At 40.7% G+C, this 19,204-nt stretch overlaps 1 protein-coding gene across 4 annotated transcripts in view; it reads right to left on the bottom strand.

Moving 5' to 3' along the window:
* dpy19l3 (dpy-19 like C-mannosyltransferase 3) overlaps nucleotides 1-19,204 on the bottom strand; it is a 61,834-nt gene that overhangs the window by 16,435 nt on the left and 26,195 nt on the right. For all 4 annotated transcript variants that reach the window (XM_029498632.1, XM_029498630.1, XM_029498631.1 and 1 more), the window contains 5 exons: nucleotides 18,530-18,688; nucleotides 16,272-16,403; nucleotides 11,117-11,228; nucleotides 10,175-10,231; nucleotides 9,734-9,816 (listed from right to left, as the gene is read on the bottom strand). In XM_029498632.1, the coding sequence (XP_029354492.1) occupies nucleotides 9,734-9,816; nucleotides 10,175-10,231; nucleotides 11,117-11,228; nucleotides 16,272-16,403; nucleotides 18,530-18,688 (543 nt within the window). The remainder of the gene's footprint in view (nucleotides 1-9,733; nucleotides 9,817-10,174; nucleotides 10,232-11,116; nucleotides 11,229-16,271; nucleotides 16,404-18,529; nucleotides 18,689-19,204) is intronic.

Below are 19,204 nucleotides of genomic sequence, written 5' to 3' on the forward strand. Positions count from 1 at the left end.
GAGGATGTGTCAAAATGCCCTCACTCAATAAGGGCTAAATCTAAAATAGCCCCACAAACACAAGAACAAGCCCATGCACACACACAAACTAAGTGCGACTGAATGGTGAGGCTAATGAAGTGATTGGTGGTGTTCTTACAAATGTGCCAAGTCATAGATTTTCTATTAAAGTCTCTCTCCTGATTGAGAGCAGTGTAGTTCAATCAAGGACATCTCTCCCTCTCTCTTGCTTTGATCCCCCCCCCCCCCCTCTCTCTCTCTCCGCCCCCCCCCCCAAAACTGCCTCTGGTTAGTTAGATGACAGGGGAAAACACACACTGATCTCAGACAAAGCTGCACTTTCTCCATTTAAGGACAAGGCCAAACACAGGATACTGTTTAATGGTGAGCGCTCTACAAAGTTTAGCTAAAGGATTGATGTACAGATGAATAGTGGCACATGTCTCCTACGAATGGGAAACTAATTTCTTTTAATTAGACAGATGGACACAAAGAAACTGATCTCCAAAGCAAGTCTGAAACAAAGGGAAGGCAGAATTAGCTTGAAATTATACCGACCCAAAAATGATCAGGGGCCAGCAAAACGGCTTTCATGAAAATATCTTTAGTTTAGACTTTTCAGAGACGTGAAAAAATGGCCTGTAAGAATCTCTACAGACTCCTCAGAGTCGCTGTTGAAATAAGGGATAAAACTAGGTCCTTGTAGGAAACTGATTTAGACACTTCTATTGAAGAGCTGCACTGGAAAGGAACTAGGAGAAACCCTCTTCATTATCCGGTATGTAACGCTGCCTGGGGGACTCTCCAACGTCTTTCTCCTTTTCTTGTCGTTTCATGAAGGGCTGTCACATCATGTCATTTTAAGGTATCCAGCCTGTAGTTTATGGACGCCTGTCTCTTCAGCTTGTTGACACAATGCTTCAGATATATTGTCAATACCCTCTTCATTGTGTTTGAGGCGGTTTACGTGGATTTGTCCACTGTGTGTTGTCAAAACTACTGGTTCTAGTTCCTGCCAAAGTAATCTAATGTTATGGCCTGTGTCGGAAAAGCTGAATATAAAACGTTGATATTATGCAACTTTAATTTAGGAAACCTCCCTTCAAACGGAGGGCGTGCCTGGTTGGAAATGAAACAGTATTGATATGTCTGAAACAGCCACCTGTAGGCAAAAAAAAGGTTCTCTCAATGAAACACCTTGAGGAAAAATTCATCTACTTTCTGTCTCTTTGGTAGATTTTTGGTGTTTCTGGTTTATTAGCACTCTGGCCAGTGGACTGTGCTGATTACAGCGAAATGCTGCAATTTCAAATACAAATGAGAGCAAGAGTGCAACACCAACACCACATATTACTGACTTTCCTGGCATTTCAGACAATGGGCACATCCACCTGCCCCACAGTAACCCGGAGATTAACCTTTTCATCCACAAAACTCTTTCCCACGCAGCAACTCATCTGTTCCCAATTCCCTAAACAGCTTTTAGTGTTTATACCGACCCACTTCCACTTCTAATTCCCTGGCACATTGTCTGTCTTCTACACCATAGAAAACGAACTCTCGCCTTTCTTGTCTGATTTTTTTTTTTTTTTTTTACTTTCCATTGTGTGATTTTGCCTTGTCTGCTCCTTTTGCCAAGTTCATATGCCTGCATGCTACTGATTGATGCCCATGTTTTGAATTTGCCTGAATTTTCCTGTCAAGGTTTGTTAGAGGTGAATTCTTCTGAATGTGAACCTGAACTGGGACAGCAACATCTGAACAGTATCGACTCAGCCTAAGAGGAGGACAACCTTTCTGGATCATGGCTAAGAATGACTACCCTGCTTGAGAATTACCTAAAGAACCCAACGATTAAACTGCTCTCACTTTATGTGTCAACTGCCGTGTTAAATAGTTGTTTCCATCTTAATCAGTCTGCTTCCCCTGCTGCTTTACTCACTTCTGCAAGTTCTTTTCTTATTAACCTGCCACTTGGCCAGTTATTCCCAAATGTTCAAATTCTCCCTAAGTGAGGTTGATGACTCCAACCTCTCCCTGTTCTTTGATTAGTGCAGTTACTTCTTTAGGACTTGTCCAATAAAACCCTAACTAGGAAGGCCAAACTCTGAAAACCCTCAACTCTCTAAATCCTCTTCAACAGGGTGCATACAAGGTACAGGCAGTGTTGGTGTTCCTCAATCAGCAATCAAACCAGGGCTGGAGTTAGCATATCAACCATTGCTCATCTCTCCTGCAAATGAGTATGCAAGGTAACCATCATAAAATAATCAACATTTATGTCTTTGACTCAATCGATTACCATTCATTCTAGAAAATCCCTGGTTCTGCCATCACAATCCCCAAATACACTGGGTGTCCACTCCTACCCAGGAAGGGGGGAGTTCTCACCGCCAAGCTGTCTGCTGAAAGTAAAGTTTTACCAGCATGCTCTACTGGCATAGACTTCAGAACGTCCAACATCTCAAACTTCCCCTTTAAAAATCTGGATACTAAAACTGCGTTCAATTCTTTTAAATCCCCTAATGTCTGCTTTGAGTGGACTAAGCTCAAGAACATGTTCTGCAAAGCTGGCTCTCAGTTGATAAAAGCTAGTTCTACAATAGATTAAAATATATGTCTTATCCCTAGCAAATCTTTTCGTACAGCTTGTACAACACATAGAGTCGTCCAATAATGTATGTACATATGCACTGCAACATTGAACATTACCCAGAGGGAGGGTATGTGAGAATGCCAACTGGACCATTAGAGCAGACATTATACAACATTACATTCCCAGCTCTCTAAGACAAAAAAAAAAAAAAAAGCTTATTACAGTTTTGAGACCATGTGTGAATAGAGGAGGTTACTTCTTCATCCACTTGATTCAAATTATCTATCATAACTAAATATTAGTTATAGCCACTTAGCTTTGCTTTATCTGTTTACTCGAAGTAGAAGTTGGTGCTCCAAAACTTAACCAGAAAAATATTTTACATAGTTTTGCTCAATCTGTGCATGGCCAACTTCAAGCAATGTGTGGCCCTGAATCTTTGGGCCAGGGTTCATGTGAGGGAAAACAACTTGTGGCTGACTCCTTGTTGCATCCTTGAGTTGAAAGATCAGTCGACTTTACGACAGATGTGTTTTGTTAATAACTGTTGCCATATTTTGTGTATATTTCTGAGTGTCTTGAATAAAAGTCTGGATCATGAGTCAGTTTTGTTTTGTTTTCTCCTTGTCTCTCTTTACCCATTTTTTTCCCAAATCCACCTTTTTCAAGATCACCTGTCTGTATGTCCTGGGGAAGATTGTTCATCCTGAACTTTGGCTTGTTTCTGTGAACTGCCTTTCTGCCTTTGGCTTGTATGTTTTGTGGGAGGTCTGCACTGAGCTAATGCTTGAGTCCCCTTTACACTTTTGCACATACATTGTTGCTATACGTCTATTGCACTATGTTATGGGTTGATGCCACCATTGTACATATCTTATCAAAATCTCTTTTTTTTTTTTTTTTTTTTTTTTTAGATAGGCCTTTTTTTGTTACCCTTGCACAGGCAGTGATGAGATAGACACTATACGGTTGGATTTATTTCATTTATATGGCACGTTGCCGACAGTCTCTCCTCCCCCATATTTGAGAAAACCTTGTATTAAATAAATTACCATTTTGCAATGTGTAGGTGCATTAACATTTTGGCTCAATTTCCTCAGAAGACAGTATGGACTGGATACAATTTCGTATGCACAGTGACAGCACTGCCACATTGATAGGGACAATCATATAAAGTGCTTGACAGGAGGATAGAAATTAAATAATATCACATACTTGACTTTCTAGAGGCCACGGAGCCTTGACAGTTGCAATAGAGCTGCAGGACCCATCCTGGGTTTGTCATTCAATAATTTCTCTGTGAATCTGTGCGCAACATCTTACTGTACCTCTAGAAATATTCAGTTACAGTTGGATACTAACAGATCTTGTCACTGCATCTGGATAATTAATGATTGTTGTGAATCATTTATGATGATACTGTTGCTCATATAAAATCATGCACAGCCTCTTTCAATTGGAGACATTAACACGGTCCCAGCTTTCAAAAACTCAATGGAAGGAAACCCTATGCAAAACAGATGTTGACAGGGCCAAGATCAACAGTGGGGAGGTTTCTGCAGGAGCCCACATCCACATTCAGTTAGCTGAAAATAAGTGGCCATGCTCTTTAATCTAACCTGTTACAGACGCTGTCTTTATTACATTAAATATTGTATTATTATGTAAATTTTAATCTACAATAAATGCTGAGCTGTAAAGACACTCTGAATGTTTGTGGCCCTCCGAACTAACTGCAGCTTTTGCCCTCCATGAGATGTTTTAAGACTAATGTCGGTGCCGAAATGTGGAAGAAAGCATTCCCTGTACTGTGTACAGTACCAGATTAAAAATCAGCAGAACATTTTTCATTAATTTTGAACATGTGAAGTCCTCTCTTCATTTTGATCTAGATTTGTCTGGGCAGTGTGAATGTGAGAAAAGAGCCTGCAAACAGATGTCTCCCTTGAAAAGCAAGACAGTTTCTGGCAAGACGACAGAAGTGAGTGATGTCCCAAGAGGCCCCATCTTTCAGAGGATGTGGTCTACAAAGATGTGGCCTTAGTGGCCGCTGTGGACTAACCAAAAGCCTAACCAAAATGAGAAATTTTGGCCTGCAGCACATTTTTGCTTTGTGTTACCAACTGTGCCTATCCTTATGATTGCATCACAAAGTTCCACTTCTATCATAAAGCAACTTTTTTTTCTTATTCTTTAAAGCCCTCAGTTTCTTTTTTACAGTTGTACTGCTCAACTGAGCTGAAAGCTCATACTTATAATTTAAAAGGTATTCCCCTCTGTCTATCTGGTGACAATGTTTTGTCATTATTATTTTTGCCAGCACACAATGAATCATGGGCAAGGTTTGATGCAAAAGATCCACCTGTTGGAGCGTTTATTGCCAAGAAAATGGGCACTTTTCTCAGCCTGGTTTGTTGCAGCCTTTAACAACAGAGCAGCCTAGTCTCACTGAAGTGACAATCGTTCTCCAAATGCCTCGCCTGTTTGGAGATATAGTCATTGGTTCTGCTAATGTCTGAGCAACATTTTTACTGAGTTTGCTTACTGTTACAAGAGTTTTAAGTGGTCCAATAACTCTAAGCACATCATAAATTCATCACATGACCATTAAATGCAGTTTGTGGCTTTGTTGAAAATGACAAAAGTTAGCTCCGGACTGCTAGCTGAAAACACAGATGCTCAGTGTGCTGTAAGTGGTTCCAGTTCAGCTTAAGCAGGTGGCAGAAAAGAAAATGCTCATATTAGTCATATTTCGAAGGGTTATAATGCTTTTTAGAAGACAATTTTCTATTTTTTGGACTCATGGGATGCAGTGAATGTTTCCCTCAAATATGCTGACTTTTTCACCAGCCTGTGCCTTCTCTGAATGGTTATCTATGCTGAATAACTAGATTTGCCTCCTGAATTTGCAGCAAAACTGCTGTCAAAGCTCTCATTAATAATTTCAAGCGCAGCTTTCATAATTCTGAACCACAGGCCATATATCTAAACCCAGAGGAGGAGGTGGGAGCAGGAGGAGGACAGAAAAAAATAAACAAACAAAAAACAAAAAAACACGGACTCAATCTATATAATAAAAAAAAAATATTAGCCCAGACTAGTAATATGCAGATTGATGAGAGGCTTGTAATAACAGCTAACCTTTTCGTTTGTTGAAAAACGCATGATGAGGGCTGACAACTGCTATAGGTTTTGCAAATATCAAATTCTCTGTACCAATAAATAGGTAAACACAACACGTGAGCTTTCACACACTGTTCTAGCCTCAGACTGCAGTGGACAGTGTAATGATGGAGCTGAGAGCAGACTCGGGTTCACCTGCGAGGCCTGTTGAGTCTGAGAAGCAGCTGTTTATATTAAACCACTTGTCTCCATGCTGCACATGTAACACTTGCAGTGATCTGAACTCTTCTTGTCTGTCCCTGAATTCAAGTGTCAGAGAGCAGGGCAATGAAGCTACTGCCGATAATCACTTTTGAGTTTTTACTAGGCTTGGCTGGCTGACGCCACACTGCTTCTACAACATAACTGTCCAAACGGGAATCTTGGAGAAAAGAAAAAGAGAAAGGATCCAGGCTGTGAAGAGGAAGCAGAAAGGCAGATCAAACAGGTTCAGCAAAAGTGATATCAGTGACTTAAATAACTGCACACTCTCTTATGGGGCATATAGCTACGGTCAAAATGAAAATCTTAATGCAAATCAACTATGCAATTTCCCATGTGTTTCCAAATTTTTGATTCTGCTATTTTTGCTATTATTGCTACCAAATTTCATGAACTACTTGGCAAATCAACTGCAATATATCGCTAAATGGCTAAATCCAAATGCAGATTATAACTCTTGGCTTAAATTTGAACAGGAAGACTGTCAAAACATCATAATCTCTGACTTCCCCTTCATCATCATGACCCTCAAGCGTGATAACTGTTTCAAAAACCCTTTGATTGCCTCCACCTCGCTGCTTGGTGGAAAACTCTAGAGACCTCAGGTTTCCAACTGGAACCCTGTATGTACTCCCCAATCTGGCACAGCCCAGACTTTGTAACTAGCAAAGTCCCTCTTTATCCAAGCACTTGGGAGGAGAAAGACATCACCCACCTCCATCACCTCTTCCAGGACAATTTACGTTTGAAACACCTGGCTGGCTGGCTGACCCCTATGGGTGGGCTCTGGCCTGGTGGCCTAATGTCAAATTCTTCGACAGCATTCCCTGTTTGCCTCTGACAGCTGTAGGGGTGGAGGTGGCCATTCCTCCTTTCTGGTGTCACTGTGGCTGTATCCTGTTTCTCTGGCATGCTGGGGCTGGGGGGAGCTTGCTGTGGGTGGCGTCTCCATCCATCTGGCAGGGGGCGGGGCCCTAGCCTTCCCAGAGTGCCTTTTGACAGCTGGCTTGCATTGGTTTGGAATAGCTGCCGGGGGAGCTGGCATGCTTCTCTCACTGCACCACGCTAGGGGGCAGGATCCAGTTGGGGCTTCTGGATTTCCTGGGGCCCCTGCGCCACCTGTGGGCCCCCTGGACCACTGCACTAGCGTCCCTCTAGCTGGGGACCAGGCCTTCACTTGCCTGCCTCCTAAATTGCACCTACATGACATCATGAAGAATTGATGACTCCTGCAAAAAATGGGCTGAACTGTTCTTTCAGTCCATCACTATGTACTCCATCTTTGACTCGGCTCCTCTGTTGGGACACCTTCACCATCTCTCCAGAGATCTACACAGAAACTCTCTGGACTCTCACAATCCTGAGTGAGGTGACAGGAAAAGCACAGCATCCTTCACTCCACCAGCTCCTACCAGCACCGACTGCTTCCCTTCCTCTGTCCATCCTTCTGCATCTTGTCTGTCCTTTGTTCCCCCTGATATTCACCGAGGTGCAGCACTGCCCTCCCTGCCACACAAAGGTCATTTCACTCAATAAAGATCAACACACTAGCTTCCATGGAGGGCTGGCGATGGTCGCACACATGCATTGAAATAATAAAATATTTAGCTGCAAGACTATAAGTGCTCAATCTCATAAAAAGTTGACACAAAATGTGGTGTTAAACTATGAGGAGAAATGCAGACATACACATACAAAACCCAAAAACTGCACACTCACAACTATAACTCAAGAGTTGGAGGCAGTGGAATGACCAGGCTGTTGATTTATTGACTGTCTGTTTAGAACGGAGTATCAACCTACAGCTGAGCAGAGGTGTCGCGGTTGTTATCAAGTGGAGGTTTGTGAATTATGATTCTGCAAAACACAGACAGAACCTGTTGTTATCACAGTAACCAACACCTTCAAGTCTGTGAAGCCCAGGGTCATGAATGATTGCCCAGAGAATTATGATAATCCCCTCATCGCTCTCTTAACTCATATTTCTAAACTCACAAGGACATGAATCGTTAGCGCCTGTGAGTGCCATCTTCTCTCTAATCTTATCCTAAACCTCCAATCAATCTTTTAAGTAAACATCTTTATCCACTGCTAAACCTAATTCTGATTTTGGATTCTGAACAGTGTCATTGTTAGACACTTCAACTGTGTAAAAAAATAATAATAATAATAATAATAATAATAGTATAAATAATGAGATAAATACCCCCTTACATCTGTATTTGTCTGACTCAAACAACAGATCACATGAAAGCCATTTTGTCATTTGCAACCTCTGTCATCTGTACATGATTCATAAATGAAGCACAACCCATGCAGCTAAAATTACCACAATGAGCCCCTGACAGTTCAACATAAATATGCTAGGCAGCCCAGAAATACGCTCTTCTTTTATATGCATGCATCTATCTTTGTTCTGTCCCTCATTATGTTTGATGATCATCTGTGATCTTTCCATATATATATATAAAAAAAAAAAAAAGCCTCAGTTTCAGTCAGCTGGAGATTTCAGCATCACACGTACCCCCGACGCCTTGCTGTTTTCTCCCTGTCTTCACACTTTCATCTGGAAAGTAATTAGCACAGCAGCAAGAAGCTTTGCACTCTGCCCTGCTCTGAGTCCAAACCAAGGTAACTTTATGCATTTATTAAAATGATGAAAATTTTTGTTTTTCATTTTTCTTAGGTCTGAAGAATGTGATATGCAGGGTTTGACTGTGGTGCAATCAACGAAAAACAATGTTAGGATACATTTTACCTTGATCAAAAAAAGTTTAGCTAATGCATTTTGGCTATAGCACTGGGCCATTTTCTGATTGTCATTATATTTTGATTACTTGTGCAGTGCGCATTTTACTCTAGACGAAGTGTTCTTCCCATTGAAACTGACATCACATCTTTTTTACTTTCTGATGATTTACAGTGAACTATTTATGAAAACGGTATGTAGTTTTTTGTAATAAATGTTTCTTTATGGCATATCACAGTGGTGCAAAGGTTAGAATGGTTATCTCACTGGTGAGGTTCACCTGTACTTTTTTGTGAGCTCCATCTGGGTACTCCACCTTTCCTCTCACAGCCCACAGACATGCATGTTAGGCCAATTGGCGACACTATAACTGGCCATAGGAGTGAATGTGGTTATTTGTTGTCAGCCCTGTGATAGACCTGCACAGGGTGCATCTCGAGAGTCAGGTGGGATTAGCTCTGGCCCCCCACCATGATGTTCAAAGGATAAGCAGGTGCATGCAGCTACAGTCTACATGCAATGTGATTAAGCTTAGAGACATTAAGCTTCGCGCACCACATCCAACTCTGATGACCAGAAAATGACAGCCGCACACACAGATGTGCAAGTGCAAAAACACAAAACACAGCCTCCAAGCAGAGCCATTCTGAATCTCAGCTCCATCTCTGATCCCATCAGGCTGATGTTCTTGATTGAAAGCCCAGCTACAGAGACCCTGAGGTAGGTTAGAGCTCTGCCAACAGCTGGGTCCTTTCCAGACTGCAACCTCACCCATGTCTTATTCATGGACACCCATCGGCTTTCATCAGTCATTGGGAAGACTCCCCCATGAACAAGTACAGATACTCATATACACACACATGCACATAAGCACAGACTAATCAAGGACATTAGGGAAAGTGAAAGATGATCTGCGGGAATAAACTAATCAGATTTGTTTCAGTTTGATGTGTGTTCTAGATTTGTGAGAGGGTGTGTAGAACTGCATGTTTGTGTGTGTGTACCTTATCCAGGTCATGAGCTCCACAGTGTCTGGATCATAAAACTCCCTCAGTTCTGATAACTCCTCCATCAGCTTAGGCCAGAACTAAAGGGGTACAGACAACGAGTGTGATGTGAAGTGATGAAAAACTCCATGTTAGTGTTCAATGAGGCTGTGAAGCAGAGAAAGACTCCTACTGATCTATCTTAAATAACATCTTATTATTGCACTGTGTATAACATGACAGTCATTTGACTCTTCCAATGGCAAAATGAATTAAAGAGAAGCAGTCATTTTAGCATCCTGTTATGACCCATTTGCGTCTTCCATTTTCTCCTACAACTTCCATTTCAGCATTTTCCTTTTTCTCATATCGCTGCACACGCTTTGCACAAATTGGCTGGGCTCCATAACGAGAGCAACAATAGAGTGATGAACATAAACCAGCAAGAAATCGGCATACCTTGTAATACAGGCAACAGATCATTGCCAGTGGAACTGCATATCTGACAAGCCTCAACTGCAACATGAGACAAAAGAAAATCATTATGAACTGAAAGAATATAATCGTATCAGAGGCAGCGAAAGAGAGATTCAGACATACCTAAAGTGAAGACAAGCTAGAGAACCTGATAACACAGAGATCGAAGACAGACAGAGCAGTGTTGCTCCCATGTGTTTGTTACTAAGTGATACATGTTGCTGTCATATTAGGACCACACTGACACCTAGTGGCCTCATAAGCTATGTCTGGAGCAGAGGCCGTGGATCAAAGTCCAACTGAGCAGCGTCAACAGTTCACCAGCAAATGATGTCGTCTCACAGTGAGATATCAGAGTAAGAGTGGTGGTGGACACAAACTTAGATTTCACAAACCCTGTATCAACCTTAATACTTGAAGAACTGACCAAACCAGAACAAAATCAGAACAAAAGTCTGACAGGTATCAAAAGATATTGAATGCTTGCTCAGATTCTTATTTGCTTTTTTTTTTAGTTACAAACAAAATCAGCAAAGGCTCTAACCCTGTTCAGACACTGATTAAATGAAAGCAACATGCTCACTCTGTGTTTTTTTTTTTTCCAAATTGCAAATTATTTTCAACCCAGCGGTTACAGTGAAGATGAACATGTGAATGGGGCCTATGTGAACAATAACAAATGACTGATACATAATCTGATGAAGTTATTATGCCAACAGAAACTGAGCAACTGTTGAGTCATATTTATGAGCAACCATGACCTGTGATGTAATGTCTGCTCATCACATCACAAAACAGCAATTTGATTGATGATTGGTGCAGATTACAATACGTAAGTATGCAGCATGAGACAAGCAACATCCTGTATGAAATGACACTTTTTTTTATACATCAGAACAGATCTTTACGGCTGTGAACTCCTACCAGCCCTTTAATGTTGCAGCGTAGAGTAGTGAGAAGTGAAGTCCACAGCTCTGTCCCGCACACCCCATAGGCTGCCACCGCACACATATGGCCAGTCCATATATACTTCATCCTGGAAGAAAAGTGTGAGACAGAGGTGTTTAAATTTGGAGACATGAGACTCCATGCTAATCTGCATGCTAAGGACTGACAAAGTGTAGAAATAATGCTACCGTTTAAATCTGATACTTGGACTTTAGGACTTTCCCTAAACCCAAGAAAGCACATTAAATTCATTTCACTTTAGCTAAGTTTAGGTTAGGTATAATGGTAAAAACTTTACCACATTATAATCCAAAAATCATTTTTGATCCAATCCACATTACAGTTCTAATGGGGAATATAAAACCATAGAGGAGTGAACTGCAGAGAGAGGACTTAGAAGGAAATGAGCTGAAAAATTGTTGACAGGTACAGAGCTGAACGCTGAGGGAGGGAGCTAGAGAGAAAAGTGCAGCCTCATAGGAATAAATCTCGATACTTTTTTTTTTTTATGCAAAGGAGCTGTCTGACAGAAACAAATGACTTTCTGCACTTTTGGCCTTTTGCTCTTAATCAGCATTTTAGAGAAAGTGCTGAGATCAAATGTGTCACTTTCGGCACTACCTAGCTGCAGCTGCCGCTGTGTTAAAAGCTTTCACATTTTTCTCCTTTGGTGTCAATTCAACCACTTCTTTAATGACTGGGTGTTACAGGAATGCACTGTGCAAAGAGTGTGATAAATACACTGTATGCTACATGCCAATTCCACACAAACATGACGCAACAGAGAAACAGCTAATTGAGTTGCAGTTTTTACTGCAACTCAATTAGCTGAGTTGCAGTAAAAACTGCTGAAATCAAGTCACATATTTTAACCTTTTGCACACCTGCAATCTCCACGTAGCCAGCCAGGCACCAGAACAGCCCCCCGCCCTTTTTTTTGACTGAATAATTGTGGGTTTCTCTTAACACAGGCAAAAGTAATGATGATTCCAATTGTAATTGCCATACTTTCCTTGACACCCCTCACAACGAGCCTAACATTGAAGCCAATCATACTTCATACTACGCAATAATGGATTAGGGATATCAAGCACAGCGGCCTCTGTTTGACGCTTGATGTGCGCCAGCCCAGGAAATTTACTGATAATGCTTGCAGCTAGTACCAGCCGACTATCACAGATGGAAGTTTGGAGTCAGGTCTAGGGAGTCTTGTGATTATGGATATGAAATGGGGAGAAAAAAACATGGCACAGGAATTTAATTAAAGCTGTGTGACATTTTAGAACTAATAATAAGGCAATGTGCAAAGTTATTAATGTTTACCACTCTGTGACGTGGTTCTTAACAAGGATGTACTTCTGTGTAGGCCTGCGTTTGTGAAAAGCAACATACTAGGAAACTGGAATATACTATGTATTGTGTATGAATAAAAACGGAAAGCCTCTATTACACTGGTCAAAAACATAATAGCCAGCTAATCACCGAAGATCAGACTTTTATCTGCAAAGGAAAAAAATATCATCAGCATTCACTTTAATGACTGCAGTTCATGAGTATGCAGCACCTCAGGATGTCATTGCTCTGCATTACCTGCCAGGCACAGTGGTGTTTAAATAAATAAATAAACAAACACCCCAAGCACATCCCCATTGTGCTTGGGGATAAAAGAGTCTGCTGCAGCTTTGAAACAAGTTTCCAAAAATACACTTAGTGATCGAAGCGTTTCACAGAGGCTCCAATCAGAAACCTGAGGATATAACTCAACCGATCCACTTTGCTAGTTTGCACAGCGACTAGCACCTCACTCTCTCCATTGTGTCGATTTGTATGTGCTCTGGAGGTGCATTTGATGTTGTGTGTCTCCTCTGGATTGAAATTTGGCAGTAGGAAAGGGGTCCATCTTATTGGTTTATAAAAATCTGTGTATTGCTTATAATTACAAGCGTTACAAGGACAGTAGGGGAATTCCTGTCTTATCTCGTCCACCCCTGCATTATTTATGGATGTCACACCCACCACCAATATCACTAGTGTAGAGTAAATCTTTTCTTCATGACAGGATGTTGAGATGTTAAAATGCTGGTGCTAAAATACTTGTTATAAAGAAAAGGAACACTACTAAATCACATTTTTACTGTTGAAAACTAGAGCAGATTGCTACCTGAAGAGACAAGAGGTTATACTCCACCTTCTCAGCACTAAAGTGAGTCACTGTTAGAAATTAGATTAGAAATAGATGATACTGGTTAGCCAATTAGTGTTCTAATTTCAGTATAAAAAAAGAAATGGCGTAATATAGTATTACTTTCCACCACTGAGGACAGTTTTTGTTGTGCCAATAAATGAATACAATTTGATGCTGAACTTGTTTCTCCTAGACTGGTAAGTAAACCTGTTACAGCTTACACTAGCTGTGCAGCAATAGCAAAAACTATAAATGCGTCCTCTAAGAATGATAGATCTCAAAAGTTTATTTATTCAAAAATAACCGCGAAGGAAAACAGAGACCACAGGCTGTAGAGTCAAAAAGAGAGAATCAGTTCAGTTGTTGCAGAGGTGGAGGCCAGTCAGCCAATATTGTTTGATGTTAACAGTGTTCGTAAGAAGTGGCTGGATCTGAAACTTGAGCTCCAGAAAATATATTTCGGTTCAGCCTGGTTGTTGGCACCAGTGACAGGGACCAGTGGCACCTGTAACTAGAAAGTCTCAGTGGAGGCAGCTGCCGATGGATGATGCAGATAGGTGAACCAGAGAAATGGGCCATAGCCTGTGTGTAGGCCACCAGGATAGAAACACATTGTCACACATAGCTTTTATAATTTTTTTCTTTTAAATTTCTGAATCCAGTTAAACTATAATTGTGCTGCAGTAGAGAAACATATGTTAATGGCTGAAAGAAAAATGGCACACAAGAAAAAGATGTAAAAAAACAATGTCTGTTTCATTACAGGCTCGGGGTGTACCAAAGATATCTGCTTTTGGCTTTAAATCTTAAACCCATAAAGTAGCATGTGCAGCTGAGTGACAAACAAAACAGCCTCTGGCTCAGTGGAAAACTTAACTTTAGGTGCTTCTCCACTGACTGCAAAAATATTGTGCATGTGGTATTTTGTATCGAGGCATACACTCCTCTTTTCCTCAGTCTTTATGACTTTTTGATGGATGTGCAGCCTCTGTATCTTTCAAGGTTTACAAATGAGCTCATAGAGTTACATTACACAGACTATCAGTTCACACTCAAGTAAAGTGTGCTCTGAAATAACTAAAGGTTTGGACTCTTTTGTATGCTTCAATAGTGGGAATGGTTCTGTGTTTACAAAGACACACATTTACACATTGGAGAAACTGGGTGTCTTTTTTTCCAAGTGTTTCAGAAAAAACACAAGTGGAAAAAAGTTAAAGTTTGAGGAAAAAACTTAGTATGTTTATCTGCTATGGTATAAACTGCTAAAATTAAGTAGTTTACTTGCTACAGCAGGAACCCAGAAATACTCCCAGAGCAAAAGGACCCACATTTTGAAAGAACTCATTAGATTGTGTGGGTCACAGGTCATGCCAAAATAACCAAAACATTTTTCCCTGAATATATCATTTCTCTAATCACAGCTCCACTGCGACATAACAATACGGGCTTTGTACTCTTATGATATCATCTGGTGAGGATGCTGATGTTTTATGTAGGAAACTAAACCTTAGCTACATGTCTGTTGTCATCAAGTGTATACACAGCCACAATTCGATACTTGAGATCATTATCATGACATTTTCTGTGCTGTAGCTCATATGACAGACAGAATTCAAGCCTTTAATTTTATCTACTGAGAACTCTAAATGTATGACTCAAAGTGGAATTTGCAAGGATTATTTGCTGCAGCCGGGCCTCATGAATTTATGACCTTGAGTCCCTTCACAAATCTCAAGTCTTTAACAACGTTTATCAGACCTCCCGTGAGCCAATGCTAGAACAGTTAAACATTTTATGTAATATTTCAGACCTGTCCTGTGACCCCATTGTTTTTGTTGAACCTGGCATTAGACTGTCAAAATCCAACTGTTAATAATGGCAGCACCACAGCATCGTGGTTAGCAGTGCTGCCTCCCAGCAAGACATAAGCAGGTTCAGTTCCCGGCCTGGGGCATTCCTGTGTGGAGTTTGCATGTTCTCCCAGTGTTTACATGGGTTTCTTTCAGGTACTCTGGTTACCTCCCAGCGTACAAAAGCATCATGTTTAGGGTAATTGGTGACTTTTAATTGCCCGTATGTGTGAGCGTGAGTGGTTGCTGGTGTCTGTCTGCCTCTGTGCGTTGGCCTTGCAATTGACTTGTGACCTGTCCGGGGAGTACCCCACCTTCGCCCAATGTGAGCTGGGAATGGCTCGAGCACTCTTGATACCCAGAAATGGATAAGCGGTAGAAGATGAATGAATGAACTCTTAATAATTATCCAACACATTGAAAACTTCACACCAACAGACTCGACTGACAAACCTTAAACTTTTAGCCACAAACAAAACAATCCAGCCACTGAATCTATTACTACTATGAACTAATTATTCAACGGGTAGGAAGAGAACACTTCTTCCCAGACCGGTAACGTAACTTTACAAGAAAGAAACAATATTTTTCACACATTTTCCAGGTTTGCCAGGACACCTGGCACATACCACTCCTCTTACAAGACTGCTGTTATAAAATTCTTCAGTGTTTTCAACAAACAGGACTTTTATTTTTCTAGCTATGAACTCTAGACTGTTCTGTCCTTGTTTCATCTTATGTAGAAGAAATAACTTCAAGCCTTGAAACATTTGAGGTTTTGTGATTCAGAGAACAAGCTAACAGTTGTCCTTCTGTCTCCACTCACCGCTCCTGCTCTGAGTGGACTCATTTTCAGAGAGCACCAAGCACTGCAGGATGACACTTTGCGTGGAAAGTTGATAGAGGCAAAAGTGGACAATTCAGACACTTGGTGAAAAATCATTCAACATGCACTTAGATTTTAGCATCTGCTCCACAAGTACACACAATCAGGTTGTCAAGAAGAAAATGCCATTTCTCTGAAAGTTAAACAAATATGTGTACTTGTGAATACAGGTATCTGCATATATATGATCCTGCAATTCGGTGAGCTCACCTCATAGTGCTGAAAGCCAGAAGGCCGAAGAACAGGGTATGCAACAGGTTGTAGGCCACATCCGGACGAAAAGCTACAGCACGCCCCTCTGCAGCACCTTTTCTCTCCTCGGTTGAACCTCCTTTAGACCTGCTGAGATCAAGCAAGGCAGAGAAAGACAACAGTGATACATAAAACATCAGAGCCAGACGCTTGACAAGAGCAGCAGGAGTAGGTGGGTGTAATTGATATTATTCAGATTATTCCAATTTGAGTGGCTGTTTTTCAGACTCAAAGATTCACGCCCACAACCATTTCTGTCTGCAGGAATCAGCATACAGATAAATGCCCAAGGGCAATGATGTCACTCCCACAATTTGGCTTTGTGGACCAAATCAGATGAAATCTAGCTTCTGTTTGAATACAAATCCAGTCTCCTTATATGTGAGGTGGGGTAAAAATGAGTAAAATGTATTCCTGAATTGCCAAATAGCCTTTGTTCTAGAAGGTTAGTATTCCAGCCCGCCAACAGCAGAGGGTAAGTTTATATGCTAATGTATTTAGTTCAGTGTGGCCCCTCACCTTGCACCACAGGCAAATGAAGCCTTTGAGAGGCAGCTAGTGAAATGTTTTTCAGAGCATGAAGAAACCACTGTGACTGGGCTTCTGCCTTCTGATAGCCATTCTGATGTCTCCTCTCAGCTGAACTCTGTGTTCATTTGCAGTCAGTTACACTCTTTTGATCATTTTCTCCTACCAACTATACAAACTAACATGTTCACAAATCTCAGGATTATATGCTTAATACTGTTTGAAACAACATGCTAATCTGAGCTATCACATCTATACAATATTTTTGAATGGGAACATTGACAAATAATGCAGTTAAATATTGCTAATTTTGTCTATTTATTTCATTTAAATCCCCATTAGTCTTTGTTGTACTGTGTGTTACTATTCCTGAAGTCTCATTAATGTATAAAGAAGACTACATCACTATGTATCCATATCTCCCTGTACTGATTCATGGCTGCATTTGTTCTCTGCACTTCCTCTTACAATTCTTGTAATGGATGGGCAATGAGTATGTCATGTTACAAATGTACACTACATATTGGCTTATATTTACATCATACTCATTCAAAATATATTTTCTGAAAAGGAATGATCTTTTGTTTACACTGCATAAAACTAGTGTTAACAATAAAAGATTAAATCTTAAAGTATCTGTAACCTTGATTAGTTGATTTTTTAAACAGGCTGTAAACGTAACATTGACATGTCATCACCATGTCATCAGTATGACCAACTTACTTACTTAGAACACCATCAGTATTCATTTGGAATCATGTTTCTGTTTACCTAATAAATCTGAGTGCACCCTTTCACTTTTAGCCCCAAGTTGTTCTCCACCAACCCCTAAATGAAGCAGCTCAGTCTGTAGCTGTTAAATGCTCCGGTATGTGCATGAACTACCGTGTGGCTGGTATGTGGCTTTTTAAGTGAAAATAGCTGCCTGCTGTGTCTGGGAACCACACTGATAATACCAAGTTGTGATCCTTAAAAAGCAAATAAAACTTTTTCAGCTGAATGGGAATATATGCAGAGTTCCCCTACATCTGTCTAATAATCCTGATAATTATTGCTTTAGCGTCTCCCTGAAACCATCTCTCAACATTGTCCTGGCCAAGCAATCATATTCACCAGACATAAAGTAAGACAATTCATCATAATGACTACATTTTATTCACTACATATTAAATGCAAAATGGCATTTTCAACTGGATTCATAACTCTCAAATTGCAATATCTGACAAAATAACTTTTGTTTCTGCTAATAGAAGAGGAACAAAAAAGTTAGTTGAAAACAAAAAACATCAATATTTGTAGGGAGTATGAATCTGTACACCCACAAACCTTCTAGCAAAACGCTACTTAACATGGACGACTGTTACTCCCTTTTCTCTGGCATGAACCAAAGGTCCAGTTAGTCCTGAATAGAGCAGTTCATCATCTTAATGACTGTCTACAAAACTGACTTTAAGTCAAAAAAGTGAAGCAATCGCTAAAGAGATTTCTGTTTCTTGACCGTCAGGGGGCGACTCCAGTGGTTGTAAAAGAAGTCAGATTGCATTGAAATCTATGTGAAAACGACACTGTCAAATTACTTTTTGGCTTTCCCTCCATTCTGGCCATTATTATTGTTATTATTATTATCAGTAGTATTATATTACACTTTCTTCTCCTTACAGCTAGAGGTCTTTCCAGCTAACACTTACTTCAGGTTCTGTAGCGCAGCCACTGCCAACATGCCAGTGAGCAGCAGCAGTGTGAGGACATAAGGGTACAGCAGGAGGGTGCCAGCCAATCGCTCCAGTGTGTCGAGGGGCAGCAAACCAAAGGCTTCCTCACACAGATACAGGCTGGCATCAAAATCCCTGGAGGGAGGAGATAGAACAAAAGAAAGGGAAAGATTGACATGAAAGCTATCAGTGGTTTTGTTTGTCATTGTGTCACAGACCATCTTGCCTCTGATGATGAAGATGGATGTGAATGATGCTTGGTACATGACAAATGTTTTCACAATAAACTAATTAACCTTATTTTTAATTAAACTGAAAACGAGAAATTAGAAAACACAGCAGAATGCTCAAGAGAAAAAAATACACAGCTGGAGAAAGAGAAATATCCCGCTGAGTGGAAGAAACAGGGAGAGAGGGAGAGAGCGCGTAGAGTAAGCAGAGCATTTTTCACAGCCTCCTGAATAATTGAAGGACCAGTTTTGTGGCGTTAAGGTTGTGAGCTGTGTTATCTGCCACGCTGGCAGCTATCCAGTGGCTGAGCTGCTCAACACACACAGACACACATATACATGCATGCAGTATCTGATCAATGGGAGGCCCGTTGGCATTACAACGCCATCTATTATTTACACACTCTAACACTCCAGGTGC

This window comes from Echeneis naucrates, chromosome 3 (assembly GCF_900963305.1).
Source record: "Echeneis naucrates chromosome 3, fEcheNa1.1, whole genome shotgun sequence".
Classification (NCBI taxonomy): domain Eukaryota; kingdom Metazoa; phylum Chordata; class Actinopteri; order Carangiformes; family Echeneidae; genus Echeneis; species Echeneis naucrates.